Source organism: Drosophila subobscura, chromosome J (genome assembly GCF_008121235.1).
Source record: "Drosophila subobscura isolate 14011-0131.10 chromosome J, UCBerk_Dsub_1.0, whole genome shotgun sequence".
Lineage (NCBI taxonomy): Eukaryota > Metazoa > Arthropoda > Insecta > Diptera > Drosophilidae > Drosophila > Drosophila subobscura.
Genome location: NC_048532.1, coordinates 8,980,525 through 9,002,776, shown reverse-complemented (window position 1 = coordinate 9,002,776; position 22,252 = coordinate 8,980,525). Strand labels below are relative to the sequence as shown.

Sequence of the window (22,252 nt, the reverse complement as noted above, 5' to 3'; positions counted from 1 at the left end):
GGATGCGTGGCATCCACCACACACACTCTCCACACTCCCTCTCGCAGCGGGCGTTTTAATTCTTGGGATTTCACTTGCATTCGATTGGGATATTGGGACTTGCATTTCTAATTGATAATAGCTGTTGCTAATTGCCAGAGAACTGTGAAGATAGAACTTGAATTTAATCAAACAAAAACTTGAGATGGAAAAAATAAAACAAAGAAAGGTAGAACACGAAAGAATTACTAAGATAAACAAACTCCTCCTGATTAACCTTCTCTGATTTGTTCATCCAAAGAATATGAAATTAATAGACTCTTAACTGCAGGTTACCTAGGGGACACCCAGCCAGTTGATGAAAATAGAAGTGTAAATCCCAAAGACCCAAAAGATCTCACAACAAAAGTAAACGTTTTCTTTTATTCGTTTAACAAAGAAATTTTAAGGTAATAAAGATTCAGTGACTCCAACAAAGAATCCATTACACATTGAAGAAATCACGTAATCGTCTGTAAATCACATGGAACAATCCCCGCATCTGGTTATCTACCGCTGCTGTTCCCCTCCCGCTGGGCTGCTGCTGCTGCTGGGCACGTTCGTTTCGGCCCTGACTCTCTGACTCTGGCTTTGGCTCTGACTTCGAGTGAAAATGAAATGGTCAATGTGCGTGCAAAAGATCTTTCCGCAAGAGTTCCCCCAGCTCACACTCGGACTCTCCTCTCTTCTCTATCCCATTCTCACACTGTGTTTTCTGTGTTTCTCTTTTGTGGCCTTTGTCGTACGTGTAGGTGCACGGCTGCATATCAGGTGTTTTAGGGTCTGGCATGCAGATGAAACCCAAAGGAGATCTCGTTCGCGTTTTGGAGGAGGTCAACCTCTGACCGAATTTCAAGCGATAATTATCGGCTGGCGTGCAAATATGCGGAAAGAATTCCTCCCCTCTTTTCCTGGGATTATTTTAGGGCTGCGCTTTAAATGGAACTAATTAAATTTTGGGCTCAGAAAGCGTTGAATTTCGGTGCGTTCGGGGAACACACACACACTGACACTCGCGCAGATACATAATTGGGGGGCTTGTAAAACCATTCGTCCGCTTGGCAACGCCCCCACAAACACACAGGCACACACACACACGGGAGCCCCACTCAATGTTGCTCTAATATGCAGACAAATTGGGGCACAAGCACTCGGCACTCGGCGGCACTCCCCCTCCAGCACTCACACACTTCGCACTGATTTAGTGTCATATAAAGTTGTAAGTGAAGATTATGTTACCAGAATTAATTGCAGCCAAGGTGGAGGTAACAAGGCACAGGAGAGAAAAGAGAGACTGTGCGTCCCCTTTCCAGTCTGGTTTTGTTCGGCCCTTCCTTCCGTTCGTCCCCTCGTTGACAGCACGTGCTAAAGTCATCGTCATCGCCTTCGAATATGCAGGGAGAGCGGAAGAGAGGAGTTCCCCTTGGCTTTGTCTGGGATTTTGCTGGTAATTTTTATAATTTAATTGAAAAAATGACAGGTTCACCCCGGAGTGTAGTGGAGTGGAGCGTTGAAGCCTTAAAAATGCTGGAAATTGATGTGATATTGATTTTGTGCCTACCGCCCATGCACACCAAACACTTACGTGTTGTATGAGGATGGAACTTGCTATGCGTGTGTGTACTTCATTTAAGTGTCGTTTGGCCGGGGCCTAACCTCTGGGGGATGGGCCGTAAATTGACTTTTTACTGCGACAGGAAGAGCAGCAGCAGCAGCAGCAGCAGCAGCAGCAGCAGAGGCACGAACAGGAGGCTATGCCTTGTTGCAGGTGTTTGCGCCGAGCTGGGATTTAATGTCATGCCAAAAGCAGTTCCGGGTTGACACTCTTTAAATTAGAAAATTTAACTTGTGTTCTGTTTTGAGGTTTGCTTACAGTAATGATTAAGTAGTCCTTTCGACCGTAAATTGTAATGTTACCCAAAACATGTGGGACCGGCATTTTGTTGGGCATGCTCTAGAATTCGATGTCATTGCTTGCTCTCGGGTTGGATTGTGCTTCTGTTTGGGGACTCCGTTTGAAGCACATTAGATAAATATTCAATATTTCTATGTATGCTGGGCTTCAAAGCAAACAGACTTTGGGCACTCCATATTTACATACTACATATGTACATACATGTGTGTACACTGTACAGTGAAAGATAGCTCTGCGTTCGGAAGTCGGCATCTCAGCGTTACATTTGGCGGTCTGCCATAGATATTCCTTACTTTATTTACATACATATTTACATGCATACTCGTATTTGTGTGCTTGCATGCTCTGTAACTAAACCGAATCAAACAAATATTTGAGTTTCGTTTCACTGTGCAACGCTGGGCCATTCCCCTTTCTCTGCCACCCACACTCCCACTGCCACTCGCTCTCTCTCCCGCTACCGCCCCTCGTCTCTTGTTCTTTTGCATTGCCTGCATGAGTTGATTTTATGAATATTTGCAGGAGCCACAACAGCAACCACGTCAATTTCAGATTCAAAAGCAAGGTACCATATATTTATTTCTACAGCTGCTGCTGCTGCTGCTGCTGCTGTGAGAAAGAGACAGTCATAGGCCGCGACTTCAACATTGAATTAAATAATACGGTATTATTTAACCCACTGCAGCTGAGTGAGTGTGTACTGCGTGTGTGTGTGTTCAAGAGGGTGTGGTAAAAATGTTGCCATTTAGAGGGTCGCGTCGAGTGGGAAAAGTGAAAAATAAACGGTACTTCGCTGACGGCTGCTTTCGCTCGACCTTTTGTCACTCTCTCCCACTCTCTGCCTCTTTCTCCCTGTTGCCATTTATCTTTCATTCCGCTTCGCACGAATGTAGGCAGCTTTAATTCCAGTTGCTACTGTTTCCCGGCCCACATCTCTCCCGCACCGAAGTCACTTTGGTTTAAATGTAGCATAACTCTCGGCTCTCGCAATGTACTCGTCTACCTTGAGTGCCTCTCCCTCTCCCTCTCCCTTACCCGCTCACCGTCATAATTATGTATGAACGCAATTACAGCCGCCTGTGGGTGGGGTGTGTTTGCGGTGCTGGGCGTCTGCCCTTTCACTGCATGCAGCATGCAGCACAAACATTGCTCGGAACAGGAATTGCATAGCGAATGTTGCGGATTTCGGCTTCCAGCTACTACGTGATGTAAAAAAACAATTACCATATGGCAGCAACAGCAGCTGGTGTCTTCCCGATTCCGGGCTACTCCCCTCTCTACCCCTCATTCTGCTCCACGTTCCACTGTTATGTAATCCTTTTTCGAGCCGTCAGCAAAGTTGTTGGCGAAATTGTTTAGATTTTTTCCTACATGCATTTCGTATGCACCTTACCCCCCACCGTCGCTGCATTCTCTATGGCTCTATTTCTCTCTTACTTCCTTTTCCACTATCTTCGTTTTTGGAATACCCTCTCAGCGGAGGGTATTTTGGTTTGCGAACACCCCACAGAAAGATTAATTTGTGAACTCCCCAGTGCCTAGAGCTATGAAAGCCACACAGCCGTTCCTTTTGCTGCATTCGACATAAAGGGTAACAAAATCGTCGATCATCCCAAAGCTAACGTTAGTTTCTTGCATTTTTGATAAGTTTTGTTTTTTGTTTTGTTGCATTTCTGAGTGGTTCGGTGGAAGAGAGTGGCAGAGTGAGAGAAAGGAAGCAAGAACGAAAAGCGAATGTTGTAGAATACTTCATGGGACGTAAATGTGCAGCTTACACTGAAAGAAATTCATATTAAGCAGTTATTTTCAATGTATGATGTTTTTGCTGATAAATATTCGCGTTAACTGTGAACTGTGAGAGCGGCATGGGGGAGAAGGATAGAGCTATAGAGAAACCATTGGAGTGGCTTCTAATCCCCACCATTGAAAGAGCACGGCAGAGCCCTGGAGCCACACACACACACACTCACAGTAACCGTAACGTAAAGGAGTAAGGGAGATGCCCGTATGACAGGGGAACTCAAAACAAAGGCAAAGGAGGAATCCAAAGAGTAGAAAATGCGAAACGCGTGCCTTGCTGGGGATAGGTATCTCTCTCTTTCTCTCTCTAGCGCTGACGCGGGAGGTAGCAATAACAGAAACAACAACAGGAAGAAGCAGAAGATGACGAGAAACTTGAGCGTCAAGCAGGCAGAAGCTTTAAGCCGCTAAATTGTATCGGATTACAGCAAATTCCAAGCCACGAAGCTGGAAATTCCTTACCCACAGGCAGCGGGCAATCCTCCCCAGCATGGATGTTACTACCTCTCCCTGTCCCTCCCTCTGCCCAAACTCCCGCATTGCAGTTGGTATGTTAATGAAGGTGCTTCAGTCGATGGAGGGTCGGCGGCTGGCTGGTGTGGGTGTCGTCCTCGACAACTAAAAAAAAATGGCTGCAGGGCAACTGCATAGAAACGGATCAGAGAGGAGGAAAGAGTGAGGCAAGCAGGCAGCCAGGCAGGATGACACACAAGTGCGGCCCGCTGAACTCGTGAACCCGCTACGGGGCTGATGGGAAAGTGGATAGGGAATAGGAATTATGAAAACCAGAACAACAGAGAAATCTTAACACAGTTTCCCCGCGAACACGAACATTTAAACAAAGACAATCGATGGCCAGTAATCTCTCGAGGGAGCCGAAAAACACAAAACCTGAAACGCGAAAGGGAGCCCACAGAAATTGCAGACAATTTGCCTAATTCGCGTTCATCGCTCTCTCCCCTCTCTCTGTGCCACTAAGAACAGGATGAGCATTCCGCATTCCGCACTCCGCATTCCCTTTCCCGTTCCAGGGGGCAAAACAGCAACAAAAATTGCTGCGGTTTTGGCGGGGGGCTTTGGCTTAGGTAACTGCAATTATTGTTTGCGGCTTTTCAATTGCCTCGCGAGCAGCACTACCCCGTGCCACTCCCCGTGGGTTACCCTCCATCTATCCATCCATCCAACCCAAACCCAAACTCAAACCCAATCCCAGTTTCGGGTCGAGTCTGGGGCTGGGGCTGGGGCTGGGGCTGCCTTGCAGTCAGTCATCATAAGGTGAGAATATAATAGCGCAATCGTGAGATGCGTGACTGCAATTGCCCCTACGCCTGAGTCCGACTATGCACAGTGGGCCGAATGCAATAGTTTGGCAGTAAAAATTTGTAGCAAATTGCCAGAACTTGGGATAACAATTGAAGGAGAAAGATTTATTCAGAGAAACATTTTTATAGACACAATTGTTGCTGCTGTTGTCCACTGTGCCAGTGTGAGGGACTGGGAATTCAGATCTGAGTCTTCAGGGCTCCAGCTGATAAGCAGCCCCCGAACAAACAAATAATAATGCACGATTTGTGGGCTGGCTCAGGGGCAGCGGGCTGAGGGGCTAAGCGGAAACCCTGTGCGCTCTTTGATTGAGCAGCGCGCGCTCGCCGTTAACTAATTGAGCTTTATTGTGGGAGGGCGGGACTGGAAATGGAAGTGGAAGTGGAACTGGAACGACTGGGCCTCTTTCTCTGTCTTTTGCTGCCCGCTGCTCTTTTGCCGCAGACATGTTTCCTGGACACCCGCTCACTCTCCCACGCTCACTCTTGAACTCTCTTTTCGTCTACAACTCTCTCTGAAATGCAATGAAAACTGCGGGGAGCAGGGGAAGGGTCTCGTATGTGTCTGCCATTTAATTAAAAATGAAAAGTTCTTGTTAAGAAAAGGTTCCGCAAAACATTTTGCGGAAAATTAAAAGTTTTCCCTTTTATTTGGTCATGCCATTTTGGGGGTAAAACGTCACATGTGGAGGAGCAGCTTTCGGCTGGGCAATTGTCTGAGAGGTTTTCTTGTCATCTTCCGGAGGCTGAGCTGGGGACTGTCTTTTAAAATGTATATATTTTATTAAATGTATGAGTGTGCCTTCACTTGGAAGGAACAATTAAATTTCAGTTCTATGAAGTTGAAATTTCTGAAGAGTAACTAGAGTGGAAATGGTAAATTTTTGAGGAATTTTCTGGCACTGAGGATCAGCTATAGATGGCTCTTTCTTTCATTTATTTCTTTTGATCATCATTTATAGTTTTCCAGAGCTGCCGTCCTGGGAGCTTCTAGAATTATTTGTATTCTAATAATGTACTTCCATTTTTTGGGCAAAAAATTTGCATAGTCAATCATTTTTCCATCATAATAGTCCCAGTTGTGGCAGCCATGGTTTACTACATAAAACTTTTCCCCTTTCAGGGTTCAGGGTTCAAGCCATGTCCTCATTGCGCAACAACCAAAGTCATAAAATCAAAATAAAAACTTTTTGTTCAATCCGTAGCGCAGTGAGTGCAGAGAGGGGTAAGAGAGGGTGAAAAATCTGAAATATTAAAGTCAAGTCTATTAAACTTTTTTTTTGCTCTGGCAGACTGTGGGCAAACTTTTTGCCATGTATAAAACATATGATTTTTGCTTGATGGCCCCGCGGGCCAATTTATGTGTAGAACAAATGGCTCCGGCACACAAAAGGAGGAAAGCAGGAAGGACTAAGAACAGAACGCCTGTGCCTGTGCCTGTGCCTGCACTGGATGCTGCTGCTGCTGTTGCGTTACTCGCATAAAATAAACCTGAAGCTCCGCCGGTTGCCTGTGGGCTCTAAATTTGAGCGCCTCTGCGCCTCTCGCGCAGACATAAATTGTGTGTTAAATACATTTTATGCGTTTGCCAAGGACGGACGTGGTCTCCAGCCACACAGCAGCCAGCAAAACCTCCTCTTCTTGGCTCTTGCCTTGGAAGGAAGTCAGTCAGGCTGAAAACGTAATCAAGGTCGCTTCTTGGGTTCTGGTCCTACTCCTATTCCTGCCTCCACTCATCTTCCCTGTTGACATGACTCCAGGCTACGTTTCCTCCGGTTTTTGATGTATGGCCAGAGTCAGAGTCAGTGGCAGATTCAGAGCCCGTACAACGTGTCGTATGCGTATTATTAAGGCACGTAAGTCGCTTGCCCCCCGTTCGTTCGCCTGCCCCTTTGGTAATCCTTTTGCTGTTGCTGGCTTGCCTCCTTTGTTGTTGCCACGGCACCAGCTGACTATATACACATGCTTGTGTCACATTTGGACCTACATACACGCACACTCCTCCCACGCACTCCTCGTACGAGTATTCCTCGGCAAATTCCCTCTAAATGGGACCCCTCTTCTCCAGAAATGGTTGGGGGATTTTGTGTTTGTGTTTGTCTGCTCGTTTGAGTCGCCTCCGCTTGGCATTTCCTTTGTATATTATAAAGAAATTTGTTGGGACTTGCTGTTGTTGCTGCTGCTGCTGCTGCTGCTTCTACTGCTGCTGCTGCTCCAGAGTGCTCCAGTATTGTGGGCGTGGTCTTGGGACCTTGTCGACTTTCAGCTACTCTACTGGAGAGGCTTTTCCTTGACGTTTGCATACCATACTTTTGGCGCATACCATGGGTTCTGTTCTTGGACGGAAATGCTTTAAGTTGTTGCTCCTTGCTCCTTGGAATGGAACTTGTTTGCTTTCGGGTCCTGGCTGCTAGCAGCTTCGTCTCCTGCTTCTGCTCCTGCCACGCCCTCGTCGCTTCTTTATTCCCGTTTAAATTCCATTTTAATTTGTGTTTCGTTTCATTTTTCATGTTTTTCCCCAACGTGTTTAAAACATTTCTTTTTTGTTTTTGGTTTTGTTTTTTGTTTTTGCCGGTGAGCCGCTCAAGAGCGCTTAATTACCAGCATTTCTATGGCATCCTCTGGAAGCCAGAACGAGGAGTCCTTTGAATGTGGGGTTTTTGGGGCTGGCGCCAGGAGCTGTTGAAATGATTTCCGTTAATTTTGTTCGCTTTCGCCCGAGCAGAACTGCTTGCCACAGTCGCGACTCTTCCGGAGCGACTCGATTGTATTCCATTTTATTGCATTTCATTTGATTTCGTTTCATTTAATTTGATGAGGAAATGGAAACCAATTGTGGGCCTGTGGGTGCGGGCTGTGCTGGATCCGTTTTGCGGCCTGCGCTTCAATTTGTAAATTGTTGATTTTCTCTCTCAAAGCGGACTTAACGGAGGTCTTTAATGGTGCTAAAAGTTGATTAAAGTGTTCCATTAGATAAGGTTTTTGGGTCTGTGACGCTTAAGAACTTAACAGCAAATTAATATTTAGGTACTCAACATTTGGAATATATCTGGCATTAAAATCTTCTTTAATTAACCCCAACTAATTTTTGTTTACCTTTACATCATAGAACATTATTTTCTTGTGGCAGTTTGGGATTCTTATTTATTGATTGAAAGATTTACATATTTAAAAGACTGGTTTTCAAAACCATGCCAAGACTCTTCATGTCCTTTCCTGATATACCTTGCTACGAGTTTTAGTTGGTTTTATTTATTTTAGCACTCAATTGCAGCAATTATCCGGCGCATTTATTATTTAACAATAAGAACATGGAAATTATTGTACGCCTGTACGACGTGTGGGAAAAACAGCCATCGAGTGTGGTAACAATAAAATAGTTTTTAGCTGGTTAAACACGGAGTTACCGCAAAATGAATTCCATGGACTCCTGTTGGGGGTGGCGTAGGACAAAAGCCTGACGTTTGCCTGCCGTTTTAAGGAGCAGAGTGGAAGCAGTGGAAGTGGAGTCTTGTTCGAAATATTTTAATTGATTTAAAATATATGTACACAAAATATGCGTGTACTTTTATTAAATATTTATTTGCTTTTGGTTTCTGCCTGTCTGCATTTTATTTGTGCAAATGAAAATGATTTCATTTTGGAATTTCCCACACATTTCTCTCGTTTTATTTTCCCTGATTTTGAACGTAGCAAAAACATTTGCATAATCGGCTTATTCCACTAATCAGCTAAGTAAATTATACAGAACCATCGATATATGTAGATAGAGATTTGTACAGATGTAGATGTTTATTTGTATGTGAATGTGGGGATATCCATTACAAAGAGTGGAAACACGCTTTGATGTGGCTGCCACTCGATGCGGCATTCATGGGAATCAATTGAATGCCTCTCAAAGCACTCTCTAAACAATCCACAACTACTTAGGATCTCCTCTCCCCTTTAGCCCCTCTCAATCTTCTCATCCTTTGTATGAACAAAAGACAACAACGAAATAATCGCCAAAGAAGGAGTAGAAGGAGGGGCGGTACTGGGACTGGGACTGGGACCCCGGTATTAGAGATAGATGCCATGCCTTTGTGTCACTGCAATTGACAAAATAATCACTGCTACATGGCTGGGTTGCTGCAGCTTACAAAAGCCGCTTCTTCTGGCTTCTGTGTTCTGGCCACCACAACACACATATTTTTCCCGCCTAAACGAACAAACAGGCAACACCAACAACAACATGTAGGAATTCTATAATTGAAATTCGAACAAAAGGATACCCTTTAAGCGGTAGCTTAAGAGAACTTTAATTCGTTGCTGTTCTCTTTACAAAATGAAAAATTGTATCTGATTTTTTGTAGACTCTCAAACTTTCCAGGCCTCCCATCAACTTGCTGATCCCAAGTACAGGGTATCCACAGCACAAACAACAACACTACTTAACGTTTAGCAACATTTTCTCATGCGCACGTTTGTGGCATGCAAGCAACATTTGCCGCTGGGATGATGCTGCCCGCAACATGTGTATACCACGAGCATCGTTTTGGAGCTTCAGCTTCGGCTCTGGCTCTGGCGGCACTGGCGGCTTCGGGTTTAGCTTTGGCTCCACATTTGCTGCTGCTGCTGCTAGTTGCTGTTTTTGTTTCTGCTAGCTGCTGACTGCCTCGTGGCTTCGTGTGGTCTTCGTGTATGGCGCGCTCGTGTGTGCGTTTCCACTACACATTTTCCGTGCGATTTTTCAACAGTTTGCAAAAAATCAGTGTTTTTTGCGCGCCGAACACGAGGCTTCAGCTCCAGCTTTCAGTCTGTGTTCGCCGTCTGTTGCTTGCGGTTCGACTATAGCCGGCATCCGGGTCTCCCCAATAGCAGCAGAAGCAGAAGCATTCCGCTCCTCGATCCGTTGCATCCACACAGCGTGCGTTGAACCTTTTTTGGAGAATTGTTTTTGAAATAAAAAATAAAAACCATATACTTTCCGAGGAAGAAGTTGGAAACAAATATGGAATAAAACTACGAACAAAAATAAAATAAAACTTGTGGGAAGCAAAAATCAACAAAAATAAAAACCTAGAACCCGTACCCCTGGTACGTATTCCGGGGTAATCCCCCAAGCGGCTTTTCCTTACATATTCATGTGTGTGTGTGTTTTTGTGTTTTGTGTGCCTCAGAGCGGAAGTCGTTGCCGTCGCCATTGTTATTGAGGGAAAGCCCCTCCAAAACGAGAGACGCGGCGGAGGGGGCAACAACGGAAGTGTGTTATTAGTGGCGCCTCAAAATTATATTTACTTACACAAAAAGTACTCCAAGCGATGCGCCATCAGATTTATGAAGTAACAAAAGTTGACGGCGCTGCTCCACTCGAATCAGATTCATTAAAATTTATGCAAAAGTTTGCCTCCAAATATTCTATATGTGTGCATGTGTGTGAGTGAGTGTGTGGGTGTTGTGTGTGTCTTTTGTGGCAAAGTTTTAATTGAAGAAAACTTATCGCCGCATAAATGCTGGTTACGCCATGGAAATGCTATGCTAATTGAAATATAACGTTTGCAACACTGTAACAACGGTTTATTTGTCGAGTGCTAAAGATGTGGAAAGAGGCAGAAAAAGAAAGCGAGAAGAGTGACTAACAGGGAGAGATAGAAAAAGAGAGAGAGAGTGGGAGAGATGGTTGGTAAAAAGTTGGTCTATTAAACAGACATTTAATGTTACACTTTCAATACGTGTGAGTTGTATCCATGTTTCCACCCGATCCACTCGATCTTAGTGGTTCGATCTAAGTTGGAATTTTATTTGGTACAGTTAGATCAATTCAAGCTCTTTTTCTTCTGAATACACACTCAGAGGGAGATGATCAATTGTCAACCCCGAAAAAGAAAACTATAAGAGATACACTTCAGCGGATCTTTCACATAATCAAATTGGCCGGTCAAAGCTTGTTTCAATATAATTAAAAACGTAGACAAATAAAGGGTTTGTTCACCATTCACAGCAAAAGGTATAACTGCTATATCATAGAGAATATATTTTACAATATATGTTTGTATCATGCAATTAAATGATTATTTAGCCGCGTTTCAACCATCGTCAACCATACCCACAGCCCTTTATATTTGTTTAAAAGGCTGATGCTCTTGAATAAACATTAATTTCCATTCGATCCACCCCTTGACAAACAGTTTTATTCAAAAACAAAAAACCTTCCCTCGTTAATCATTGAAACCCTTAAACACATGGGGCAATAAAACTGAACGTTCGTTCTTCCGTGAATCTGAGCGCCTTTTCAACTTTTCTAACTCGTTATTAAAAACTTTTTTAATATCCTTACGATGAGAGCCAAAAAAGCCGAAAAAAGAAGAAACTTCTGCATGGCGCTGCGGTCCGACCGCATATCAAATTCAATAATCACTTAAAACTCATAAATATTTTGTTGGCTCTCTGACAGCGAAAATTCCACTTCCACAGTTTGGAAAAAAGAGTCGCCCTTTGTGAATGAGGCATGGCCCACCACTGACATCAGGGGCTGATGCTGCTGTGCTGTCAATGTCACTTCAATGATTAAAACTTCAACACAAATAAAAACGGGCAAACGGACAGCGCGCGGACAGGACCAAGTCGAACCGAACCGAACCGACCCCAAAGCACAGTCCAATCATCCACCGACGCACAGCCACCCATTCCAACCCATGATTCGGTTTCTCCTTTTTTTTTTTTTTTTTAATGAAAACATAAACATCTCTTTTAAACCGAAGTACCTTCTGCAATTTACTCTACGCGCTCTTCCTTGTTCTCCTGCTGCCAGCCGCCTTTGTTTTCTTTCTGCTGTGGCTCGTAATAAATTTTTAATTTTGCTTAATTGAAAATGGCCCGCCTTTAGCGGCGAATCAGTGAGAATGAGGAAAAAGAATAATTGAAAATAATGAAAATATCGGGACTACTTATTGGAAAGTAAATTTAACAACTGGATTTCCATATTCCCCCTAGAAAAGAGACCCATGGAAAATGTTCCGGCTGCTGGAAAGCTCTCATTGTCTGGTGCTTGGACGCACGTGCTCCGAGGGATTAGTGGAGAGCCACTGAGACACGTTCAAATGTCTCTCTCCACGTCAGCTCAGCTCTGGAGTGTGTGTGACTGTGTGTGGTTATGAGTGTGCCACTCAAGTGTGGCGGGGGCAAGGTGCTAAAAGCTGTTCACATATTTATATAGCTGACTGTACCATATATGGGCAAACATTTAAACAAACAACAGCAGCAGACACTCTGCTTAGAGCAGGGGAAGACTCTATGGGGGGGAAAGAGCCACTGTACGGGTGCTAAAAATGGGTCACATTCTTGTCTCGTGCACGTTGCCCCATGAATGGCGTTCATTTTGTGGCGCCAAGGCGTTGCAGCTTGCACTGAGAGAAAGGAAAGGTTCTGGATAAAACAGATTGAGCAGAACTAAGATAAACCCACAGGAAATCCTCTCTATCCGGAATGACAGTAGATCTTTACGCTCATGGGAAACTATATCATAAACTGCTATCTCTTAAGATCTCTCTGTCTCAAATGATACAAGTTCTTTCTTCCTATTGCATGTTTTTTGCGTTTCTCCAAGTGCCTGCGTCCGGCACACAAAAGTAGCTCTCTCTAGGGGCCCTCAACAGAGGGACTTCTCCCTCTGCATTTGCCCTCTCCCGTTGCAGGCTCGTTAACACTTTTCCCAGCAGCAGAAGCAGCTTATTTATTGCATATCAAGTGACGCCTCAATCCCAGGGCAGTCCATGCAACACCACCAGCAGTAGAGGAATGGGGTGCTGGGCTGGTGGCCAACTGTCCAATGTGTCTGTCCGTCTCCATTCTCCATCGTTTCTGCCAGGCCAAATGATGTCGTCAACGTCGCTTCAGAAATGTTTTGGCATAAATTAAACAAGGCCGCCGCACTCTCGACTCCATTCCTCGGGCCTGGTTCCCGGGCATTGTCCAGATGGCGGTGCAGAAGGAGAGAAGGGGGGGCTCTCCCACTGGGGACTGTGCCGTTCCCTTTCCCCTTCTTCCGCTGTTTGCATTGCATTTTGTCACACGTGGAGAGCTCAAAAGCGACGCCAATTTGTCTGAAATGTTTTGAATTCTAAGCGATGTTCAAGAGGAGAACAGGACGATGACAGGAAGGGGCAACTGCAGGAGGAGGATTATGTACCAGAATGTGGGACGGGACTGGCTGATGATGGCCAGATCTTGATGGGGCATACGGATGTGTTGCTGGCGTTGAATGCGGGATGTTGTGTGCCCTTTGTGTCGTCTGCCATATTTACCTAGTGGAGCGTACTCCTGGCTGAATGTGGGGCAAGCTTGCAGGCACCCTGAAGAGTCCCCAGGCTATTTGGCCAGCTCTTGCACCACCTCTCCACTGCTCTGATGTTTGATTTTTCCATTTTCGTACTCCCACTACCCTCAGTCCCTCCCCATGGCGAGAGTCAATCAATCCATCCCTCCAGTTCTACTCCCACTCCCACTGCCATTCCCTCTTCCGTGTGAATTATGTGGCGATAAAGTTGGTGCAGAATGGTGTGTGCAGGCTGGAGTACGGTGCAACTTGTTACCCATATTGTGTGGCAGCCGCATCAGCAGCCTGAAAGCGAAACACCTGCTGCAGATGCCACAGTCTGTCCGTTCGGGGACCAATGCCAGCTCCAGGGTCTGTCGTCTCTCCGCAGACCCACTCACAGGACCCATAGCCAGGGCCACGGCCAGGCGGCTGGCTGGTCTCTTCCCTCTTACACGCTGATCTTATCGCCGCTGCACTGCACACACCCAAAACGAAAGAGTTCGGCACAAAAAAAAGGAGAACAAATCTTGAGCGGGGGGAGGTGGCGAGTGAAGAACTGCACTGCGCTCCCTCGCACCCTCTCTATTTCGTTTGCTGCTGTGCTACACCAACACCAATGGCCCGCGCTTATCTGTTCGCTGACTTTGGGAATGCTGATGATGATGATGATGATGATGCTGCTGCTGCTGCTCTCCCTGACCATCACAACGATTATGCTGCTCTCATGCGCTCACTGACCAATGCGCAAGGTCGTAGAAAGTAAGGTGTGGTTGTTGCCTTTCGTTCTCGTTGCTAAAACTAAAGGGTAAAGTTTCTTCAGTGAATTCCTCACTTTATTTAAATACACCTTGCACGTGAGAATGATGATAATGATGTTGTGCTCCTCGCGCTGCTTTGGCCTTGGGCATTATTCTGGCTGTCTCCGCTCACATTCCCTCCCTCCGTCACCGTTGTCTTCACGCTCTCTCCCTCTCTTTCTCTTGGTGTTTCTGTTTTTGTCGCTGATTCGTTGCCATTGCCTGTTATTTATTTTGTTATTTTATTCTTCGCTTTTGCTTTGGCCTCTGCTCCTGTTACTCCTGCCTCTTGCCTATCTGTTTTTCTCTGAGACTCGGCCAAGTCAAGGGCCGCTGCTCGCCTCATTGTCTGGCCACGATGCGGCTGCCCGAGAAGCCGGTAGATGTTGGCCCCGCTAATTTCACCTTTTCACAGATCTTCCTGCCTCTCCGTACTCTCCACCTCTATCATCAGACTGCTCTTTTTGCAACGTTTGGCGTGGAGTTTGTGTGTGGGTTGCAGCTCAGGCGCATTCTTGTGCCATAGTTTCAACGTCTGTTAGTTATTGAGAACTTATTTTTAAGGGATAGCATGTTCCCTATGTCATTGAGTTTGAGTTAAAGTGATATTTGATTTGATATATTAATATAACAAAAATATCACAAGGCCCAATACTTTTCTAGAGTGTATTACAAAGTCGATTCTTCCCACTTTACTTCTTTACTTTTGCTGCTGTCTTGACTTGTGGGAGGCTCATGAAAAATTGAGCAAGTGCCGCACTTGCAATTTCAACAGCTCATCTGCCGCAGCGCCAAGCAGTTTCTTGCCCCAAACTTCAGTTTCCAGTCTCAGTCGCAGACTCTCAGCTGCATCTTCAGCTTTGGCAGTGGGCTGCTGACAGGCCTCGGAAATTGTGAAATCCCTGCTCTCTGAATGGGTTCTGGGCTTTTGGCCTCTTGGTAATTTCCACTCTTTGAATCTTTCAACTGGGGAGTGCTTTAATTGTAGTTTTATTTTGCAGCAGCACAAAGCAAACCAAAAAGAAAACACAAAACAAATTTTCCATTGCGGTTGGAAAAACAACAAAATAATTGCCCCTTGATTGTATTTTTGGGTGTGAATTATGCATGGCTGAAAATTCGCAAACGAAACTGATTTTACATGCGGAAACATGTTCGGAAGAAAAAACCATGTGAACCTGAAAGTTAATTGTTGAGCCGAACAAAGAGAGGAGCCCTCCACTTCCACAATTGATGGCTGTCACTCATGGCTAATACACGATAAGATTTCAGCTCTCGATCGCTCCAATTATAGCAGACTTTTAATCCAACCAATTATTGACTTTGAGAGATTTCGTCTGCCTTTGCTCTGCTTCCATAATCGATTGAAACATTCGGAGTTCTGTCAATGACAAAATCATTCTCCCTTCCTTCCTTCCTTCCTGCGTCAAATGGTAGTCCTCCAAAAATACGAATTCAATTACGTAGCCCAGCAGGAGGCATCAGCATCCATCCATCTACATCTCTCTGCATGAAGAGAAATACCTCTTCTGTGTCATGTCAATGACCAGGTTCTCAGAGCTCATCGCTCACTCACCTGGCGACCTGTCACCAGCGACAGGAACAGGGACAGAACCAGGAACAGAGCCATCGACAACAGGGAGGAAAATGGGGCACAAAGACAAAGTTCCCAAGATAAAGCTCTCGCTCCGGCATGAATAATGCAGCTGATGTGCACTTGCCGTTCCTTTCCCTCCCATCCAGTTCTTCCATCCTTTGGCTTAGTCTCTATGCCATGCTATGGGTGCGTTTGCCTTAAGCTCCTGCTGCTCACATTCCTCACAGACGACAGTCTTTTGCACTTGCCCGTGTAGTTGGAATGCCCTAAAAGCTGCAGGGTATTATGAGTTTTGAGGAGACGTTTGCGAGAGAAGAAACTGCATACGAAACTACTACCTAATCGTCATTGAAAACTACTTATAGGGGCAACCACTGGGAAAGAATAATATAGGAAAGAGCTGAAGAACTTATTTAAATTGTTTATAGTCTACCAAGAATCTGCAGTTTTCGGATGGAAATTTCCCTAGTTCCGAATGTATTTTGTTCCTTTAGAGTATCTAAACCTTCGTCACACCCATCCTTGATAGTTACTTCCGTTCTTGCTGTTGTTGTATTTTTTTTTGTTGAAGGAGGGAGTGAAAACATTGTAAAGCGAGTCATAGATTTCCGTTTGTGTGCGCCTCGGAAACAATGGCATTTTCATGTTGCACGTAAAACGAGAGAAAAACAAACCAAATCGGTGGCAGGAACAACAATTGATAACGACGAGCGAGGGCAGAGCATGGATAGACACTCGCACAATATACTTTTAAGTGCAATTTCATTTCAACCATCGATATTCCACTGCCACTGGCGCCTTCTGCTAAGTGAACACCAAAAAAAGAAACATAGGAATATGGAAAGCAAAGTGGCCCTAAAGATTGGGGACTTCGGTAGACTTCCTGTAATAGATAAGCAGAGGAAAAGGTTCCTACCAGATCTGTATAAATAGTCGGGGAAACCTGAGGGTAAGACACAGTTCAACTGAAATCCTCAACATGGTAAGTAATCCACCAGAAACAGCGAAGGTTTCTCTGAGTCTAATCATGGACTCTCTCCTTAACTGCTCCTCAAGCATTCTTTGCGTCTACTGGTTCTACTTGGTCTTCTGATGGCAGCGGCTCAGGCCGGGATCATTGAGAGTGGAGTGGCGACGGAACAGGTGAAGGTTCCACCCGCCCTGCAGATTGGTGCTTCCCCGGAAGCAATCAAACCTGTGGAAGCAGTGGAAGTGGAGAAACTAAAGGAAATCCTGGGGATTCAGGAGAACCAAGTAATTCCGGAGGAGAAGCAAGTGATTCAGGCAAACCAGGAAACGCCAGAAGTTAAGTCTGAAGTCAACCAGCGGGAACAGCAGCAGAAGGAACAGGTTACAGGTCCCATACTCCCGAAGGAAGTGCAACAGAAGCCACAGCCAGAGCAGCCGAAGGAACAGGCACAGCAGCCCAAGGAACAGCTAGAGCAACCAAAGGAACAGCCAGAGCAGCCCAAGGAACAGCCAGAGCAGCCCAAGGAACAGGCAGAGCAGCCAAAGGGACAGATCAAAGGCCGTGAGATCGAACTGGTCTTCGAGCAGCCCGGACAAACCCTGCTGCAGTACGACAATGTGGGCCAACTCCAGGGGTTGCCCAATCTGGACAAGATCTTCAAGTATCCGGGAGCGCAACAGCTGAATGGCAGCGATGCACAGTACTCTCATCTCTTCAACAAATTCCATACTGGCCCCAGGGTGGAGTTCGTACCCACATGGAACACCACGGGCGCCAATGTGACGCAGCACATACACAATCACACGCACTACTATCAGAACCAGAACCAGAAGAAGCCATTCCCCTTCCTGCCCAATCCCTTCGAGAAGCAGGAGACGACCTATGTGAACCGCACTTCTCCGTCGGGCAACGTGACCTACGTCTATGAGGAGGGAAAACCATCGGGAGGAGGCGCATTTCCATTCCCTCCACTGCCCAATCCCTTTACCGATTTTCCCAAGGTTGTGGGACTCAGCTTGGTGCTGCTACCCAATCCCTTCTACAAGGGACAGTCCGGCAGTGGAAACCCACAGCCTGTAAATCCCACCGAGCCCACGAAAAGCTACCAGTACTTTGAGAAGTTCCGCGGCTTTGCCGATGAGTCATCCTCCAACCAGCAGCAGAATCAGCAACAGAAGACCGGCAATCGTTTCTACTTGATCTCCAATCCACTGCTGAACCAAGCCTCCGAGGAAGGTCGCGGCGAAAAGGTACAGAACACGAATGTCCTGCTGCCCGTGAATCTGGCTGCCTTGCCGCTGCTGGTGCCTGCACCAGAGTCCAGCCAGGAGACTGCACCCAAGCAGGAACCGACTGTGGGAACCATTAAGATCGAGGATCTACTGAAGACATCAAAGTTCTATGTGGGGCAACCGCTGCAGTTCCCGGCAGGCAATGGCATTGGCATAGGCAATGGACAGAAGCAAAGCCAGAATGCAGCCATTCAGCAGTTGATTCTCGCTCAACTAAACCAACAACAAAACAGCAGCAGCAACTGAAGTTGCCCCTCAAGGACGAACGTCGCTCGCAGTCTGCTGTTGTGCCTGTGGAGGAGGGAGAGGAGAGCTCTGTCCTGTTTGCCGTGGAGATACCCAAACCCATTTATCGCTTCTTCAAGGGAATCTTTGGGGGATTCTCCGGCTAACTTAAAGAACTTTTAACGATCAACAGAATGCACCAATCAATGACCACGAAACCCCTCTAACAACTAGATTTAATATTTGTACTAAAAACAGAAGCCTCTGCTTGGTATCCTTACGATAACCAAATGGGTTTCTTCCATAGAATCCATCACTATCTGCTTGCAATAAAATAAACTCCACTTCAAACTCTACCACAATCAGCAAATATTACTAGAAGTTTCCCCGCAGAGTATCTTAACAGAATCTAAACTGAGAGAAAATCTTTAAACTAGTTTTCCCTCCCGCTCTAAACGAAACATATTTAATTCAGAGACACATTAATGAGGTTGCACCCCAAGCAGAACAGAAACTCGTGCAAATATGATAAATGTGTGCATTTAGGAATCATCTTTCCGCCCCCCCTTTGTGGATGGGTAGGTGTCTCACATATTAGGTTATAATCATAATCAAAATGTGAGAAAACCCATCCACAGATGGAAAGATGGAGCCATTATGCAAAATATATATACATATAATACACAACTGCATTCATTCGTGACTCCTGGAGCAGACGTTTTCCCTGCCCTATTCCTATCCCTTTGGATTTCAGTATTTTCATTTCATTTCATTGCCAAAGCAGAAGGATGCTCTGAATGCGGATGCTCGTATGTTCATACAGACATATGTATGTACATATATCCTTTTGCCGTTTGCCATTTTAATGAATACATAATTAGTCTTTTTGCCAAGTTTCCACTCGTTCTCTTTATCCTTGTATTGCTGCTGTCACTGTCACTGCCCCTGCCCATCCCACTTCTACTCGTATTGCTGGGACTGCTACTTCCTCCCACTGCTGCTGCTGCTGTTGCACCTGTTCAAATCATTTCACATCACTCTGAATTTAATGCTCATGCAGCAGCACGTTCGGACCATGTATGTATGCTGCATGTGGCATGTGTTTCTGCTCCTCCTGCTCCACTTATTGCTTTACTTTATACTTCCATGCAATATGGAGATAATGTTTGCTCTTCGGGAGAGAGCAGCCCAGCAGCAGCAGCAGCCAGCACATAATTGCCAGGATTACGCTGGCTCATAAAGTTTTCGCCGAGCATTTTGCGATTGTGTTTGCCTTTCACTTCAATATTCTTGGGGAAAATCATAGAGAGGGAGAGATTTATGGTTTATTTAATATTTAATTGATTCCATGGGCAGTTTTTTCCTCTTAGACAGGATTTGCATACTTATTCCCAGGTGCTTCACAGTGGTCATTGTCCTGTTCAGCCTTTGGGGGAAGTAGCTAAAATTTTAAAATAAATTCTCCTAGGGTTAGTATCTGTGTTAGCGGGTTACACGTGCCACTGGACCACAGCCTCCACTTATCATCATCATTTTGATGCGGCTCCCACGCGGCGTATACTTAATAATCCTCTCTCCTTGTATAAATCGACTTTAAACTGTGCAAAAGGGAAGCTGAGGCAAGAAAAGGCAAATAAATTAATAAATCACGTTCAAGTTGTAAGCCGGAAGGGAAGGCCAGGGCATGGACTTGTTCCGAGGCCCCCAAGTTTATTACTCAAAGGAATTGGACAGCGCCCCAAAAGTAGCAGTAGCAGCAGCAGCAGCAGCAGCAGCAGCAGCGGATGCCCATAAATATATCATGAAATCAAAAACTTTGCCACAACTTATTCTGCTGCTGCTTCTGGTGCTGCCTGCCACTTTGTTGGCTGTTCTTTTTGATTGGGGCGCCACTTCGAACCACACTTTCTGACCCCCCCACCCGTAAGCTTGCGTGTAAACGTGTGGGGCAAAGTGCTGGCCACACGAACAGAAAACAGGAACATCATGCCACTCTCTCTCGCCCTTTTCTCTCTTCAGTTCAAAAGCGGAGGAGTAATGCGTTTCCGTTTCCGGCTCCTAGCTCCTTCCTGCTGCTCCATGGCGCTCCTTGGTTGCCACTCAATTCAATAAAACTTGTGTCCATTTCATTTAAAATTCTCTATTTTATCTCCTCTGTGAAGGCGGTGGCAGGGCTCCAGCCTTTGCCGAAGGTTTTGTGGGGTTCTCTGCCCCATGGTCTCGCCTCCCAAATTAATGGTGTTAAAATTAGTGCCGTAGACGGAGACCAGCCCGCATCCTCCTTCTGGCTGCTGAGGGAAACTTTGCCATTTGGCACTCTCTTCTATTTATTTAGTTGTCACTTTGTTGAAAATTATGCCAGCCGCCTGCCTTGGTTGTTGCTTCTTCGCGCGACACGTGTAACTCGGCAGCAGGTTCTTCTGCCCAGCAAACTCACCTTAAAGTTTTCATTTTACCCCCAAGAACTTTTGACTAACTTTTTTACCCCGCCAACTTCTAACCTTTTTTTTTCTTCTTGCTCACTTTCAGACTCGACTCAGGAGCGTCGATTTTTTGGTATTCTACGTTCGACCAAACGGAAGGAAGGTAAGTGAGCATTTCTGTAGGTTGGTGGGGAAAAAGGTAAAGAGACACCGGGAAAACCGAAAGCCGTAAACTGAAAAACGAAAACCGAATATTTCCCTAATGAAACCAATTAGGCAAACAGCAAAATGGACAAAATTGTGGCTGTGAAAAAAATGGAATGAAAATGAAAAATCAAAGGCCAGACAAAGGGTAAACAAGCCAGCAGCCGCTGGTGAGTAAAAGGGAGAGTGGAATTGGGGAAAATGTGAGTGGAAGTGTGGAGATTGGCTCAATTACGAAATGAACACACAACAGAAACAGAAATGGCATCAGGGGAAAAGTTGATGCGTTGATTGATGGATGATTTTGCATTTAAATGTTTTGTGGTACATCCAACAAATGAGAGAGAGCGAATAATACATTTATTGTCTCATAATTCAATCCATTGATGGACTCTAAAGTTGAACTTTAATTTAATTAAATATCCCAAAAACTCTGCTTTAGGAAGAGTATCAAAATTTTGAGTGGATCATTCAAATGTGCCAATTCTGACGAGGTTTGTGGATGGAGGAGGAGTGGCTTGGAGTTTAGAGGAGTTTCGGACATGCAAAAAGCCATTTGCCAAAATCAATACATTTATTTAGACCGCAGGCCAGAAAGCAGGCAGACAGGAGGCCAAAAGCTAAAGCGAAAAGCAAATCAAATACTCGTACTCCAGAGAACACGAGAACGAGGAACAAGCGACCCACAAATGTATTTAGCATTTGGTGGAGCATTTTCTAGTGCAGCCAAATATTGTAAAGGTAACTTGACCACCGGTACGTTACCTCCATCCTCCACTCTCCACTCTCCCACATCTGCATCTCTGGATCTGTTGCGACTGCCTATTTGGTTTTGGCCAAATCGTTTTACGCTTTGTTGCCGCCAGGCATGCGGGCCACAGCCAGCCAGGATGCAAATATGTGCAAAGGCTTAACGTATCCAATAATGCCAGAGTAGGAGAGTGGGAGAGTAGGAGCTGGAGCAGAATGCCAGGAGATGGTTCCACAGACGAAGCTGATGGACAAAGCTCCATGGAGCTCAACCCATCATCATTGGACATTGGTGGACGTAAGCAGCTCAATTCCGTTGAATTTGATACCCTATATAAAGCCTTGTTTAGGGGGAAACCCTTCTCCGTTTAGCCATTTCTAGCAGATGGAATACAATCGATTATAAATGCACACAAAATAAATATGAGAGGGTATCCAGTGTTCGGAATAGCTTCCAATGGTGAAACTTTACCACGTGCCGGGTGGATTAGGTGCGGCTTAAAGCCCAACAACTTCATTTGATCTCTGAGGGCCATACTGTTCTCAGCGCAATCTCCTCTCTCCACTCTCCATCCTCCCCTCTGCTGTGTGGCTGAATGTATAATGGAGTGCAACTTGCAACAATGTTGCTGCCGCTGCTGCT

General features: G+C 45.5%; 2 protein-coding genes across 2 annotated transcripts in view; both read left to right on the top strand.

The window, feature by feature from the left end:
• The window catches only part of LOC117893893, a 41,265-nt gene that overhangs the window by 4,630 nt on the left and 14,383 nt on the right, over positions 1–22,252 (top strand). Inside the window, exon 2 of the mRNA XM_034800670.1 lies at positions 20,762–20,818. Within this exon, the coding sequence (XP_034656561.1) occupies positions 20,762–20,818 (57 nt within the window). The remainder of the gene's footprint in view (positions 1–20,761; positions 20,819–22,252) is intronic.
• On the top strand, positions 16,601–18,594 carry LOC117893894 (RNA polymerase II degradation factor 1). The gene is given in 4 exon segments (XM_034800671.1): positions 16,601–16,727; positions 16,802–17,136; positions 17,221–18,250; positions 18,253–18,594. Coding segments are annotated over 4 exon segments (1,515 nt in total). The 5' UTR covers positions 16,601–16,724; the 3' UTR covers positions 18,400–18,594.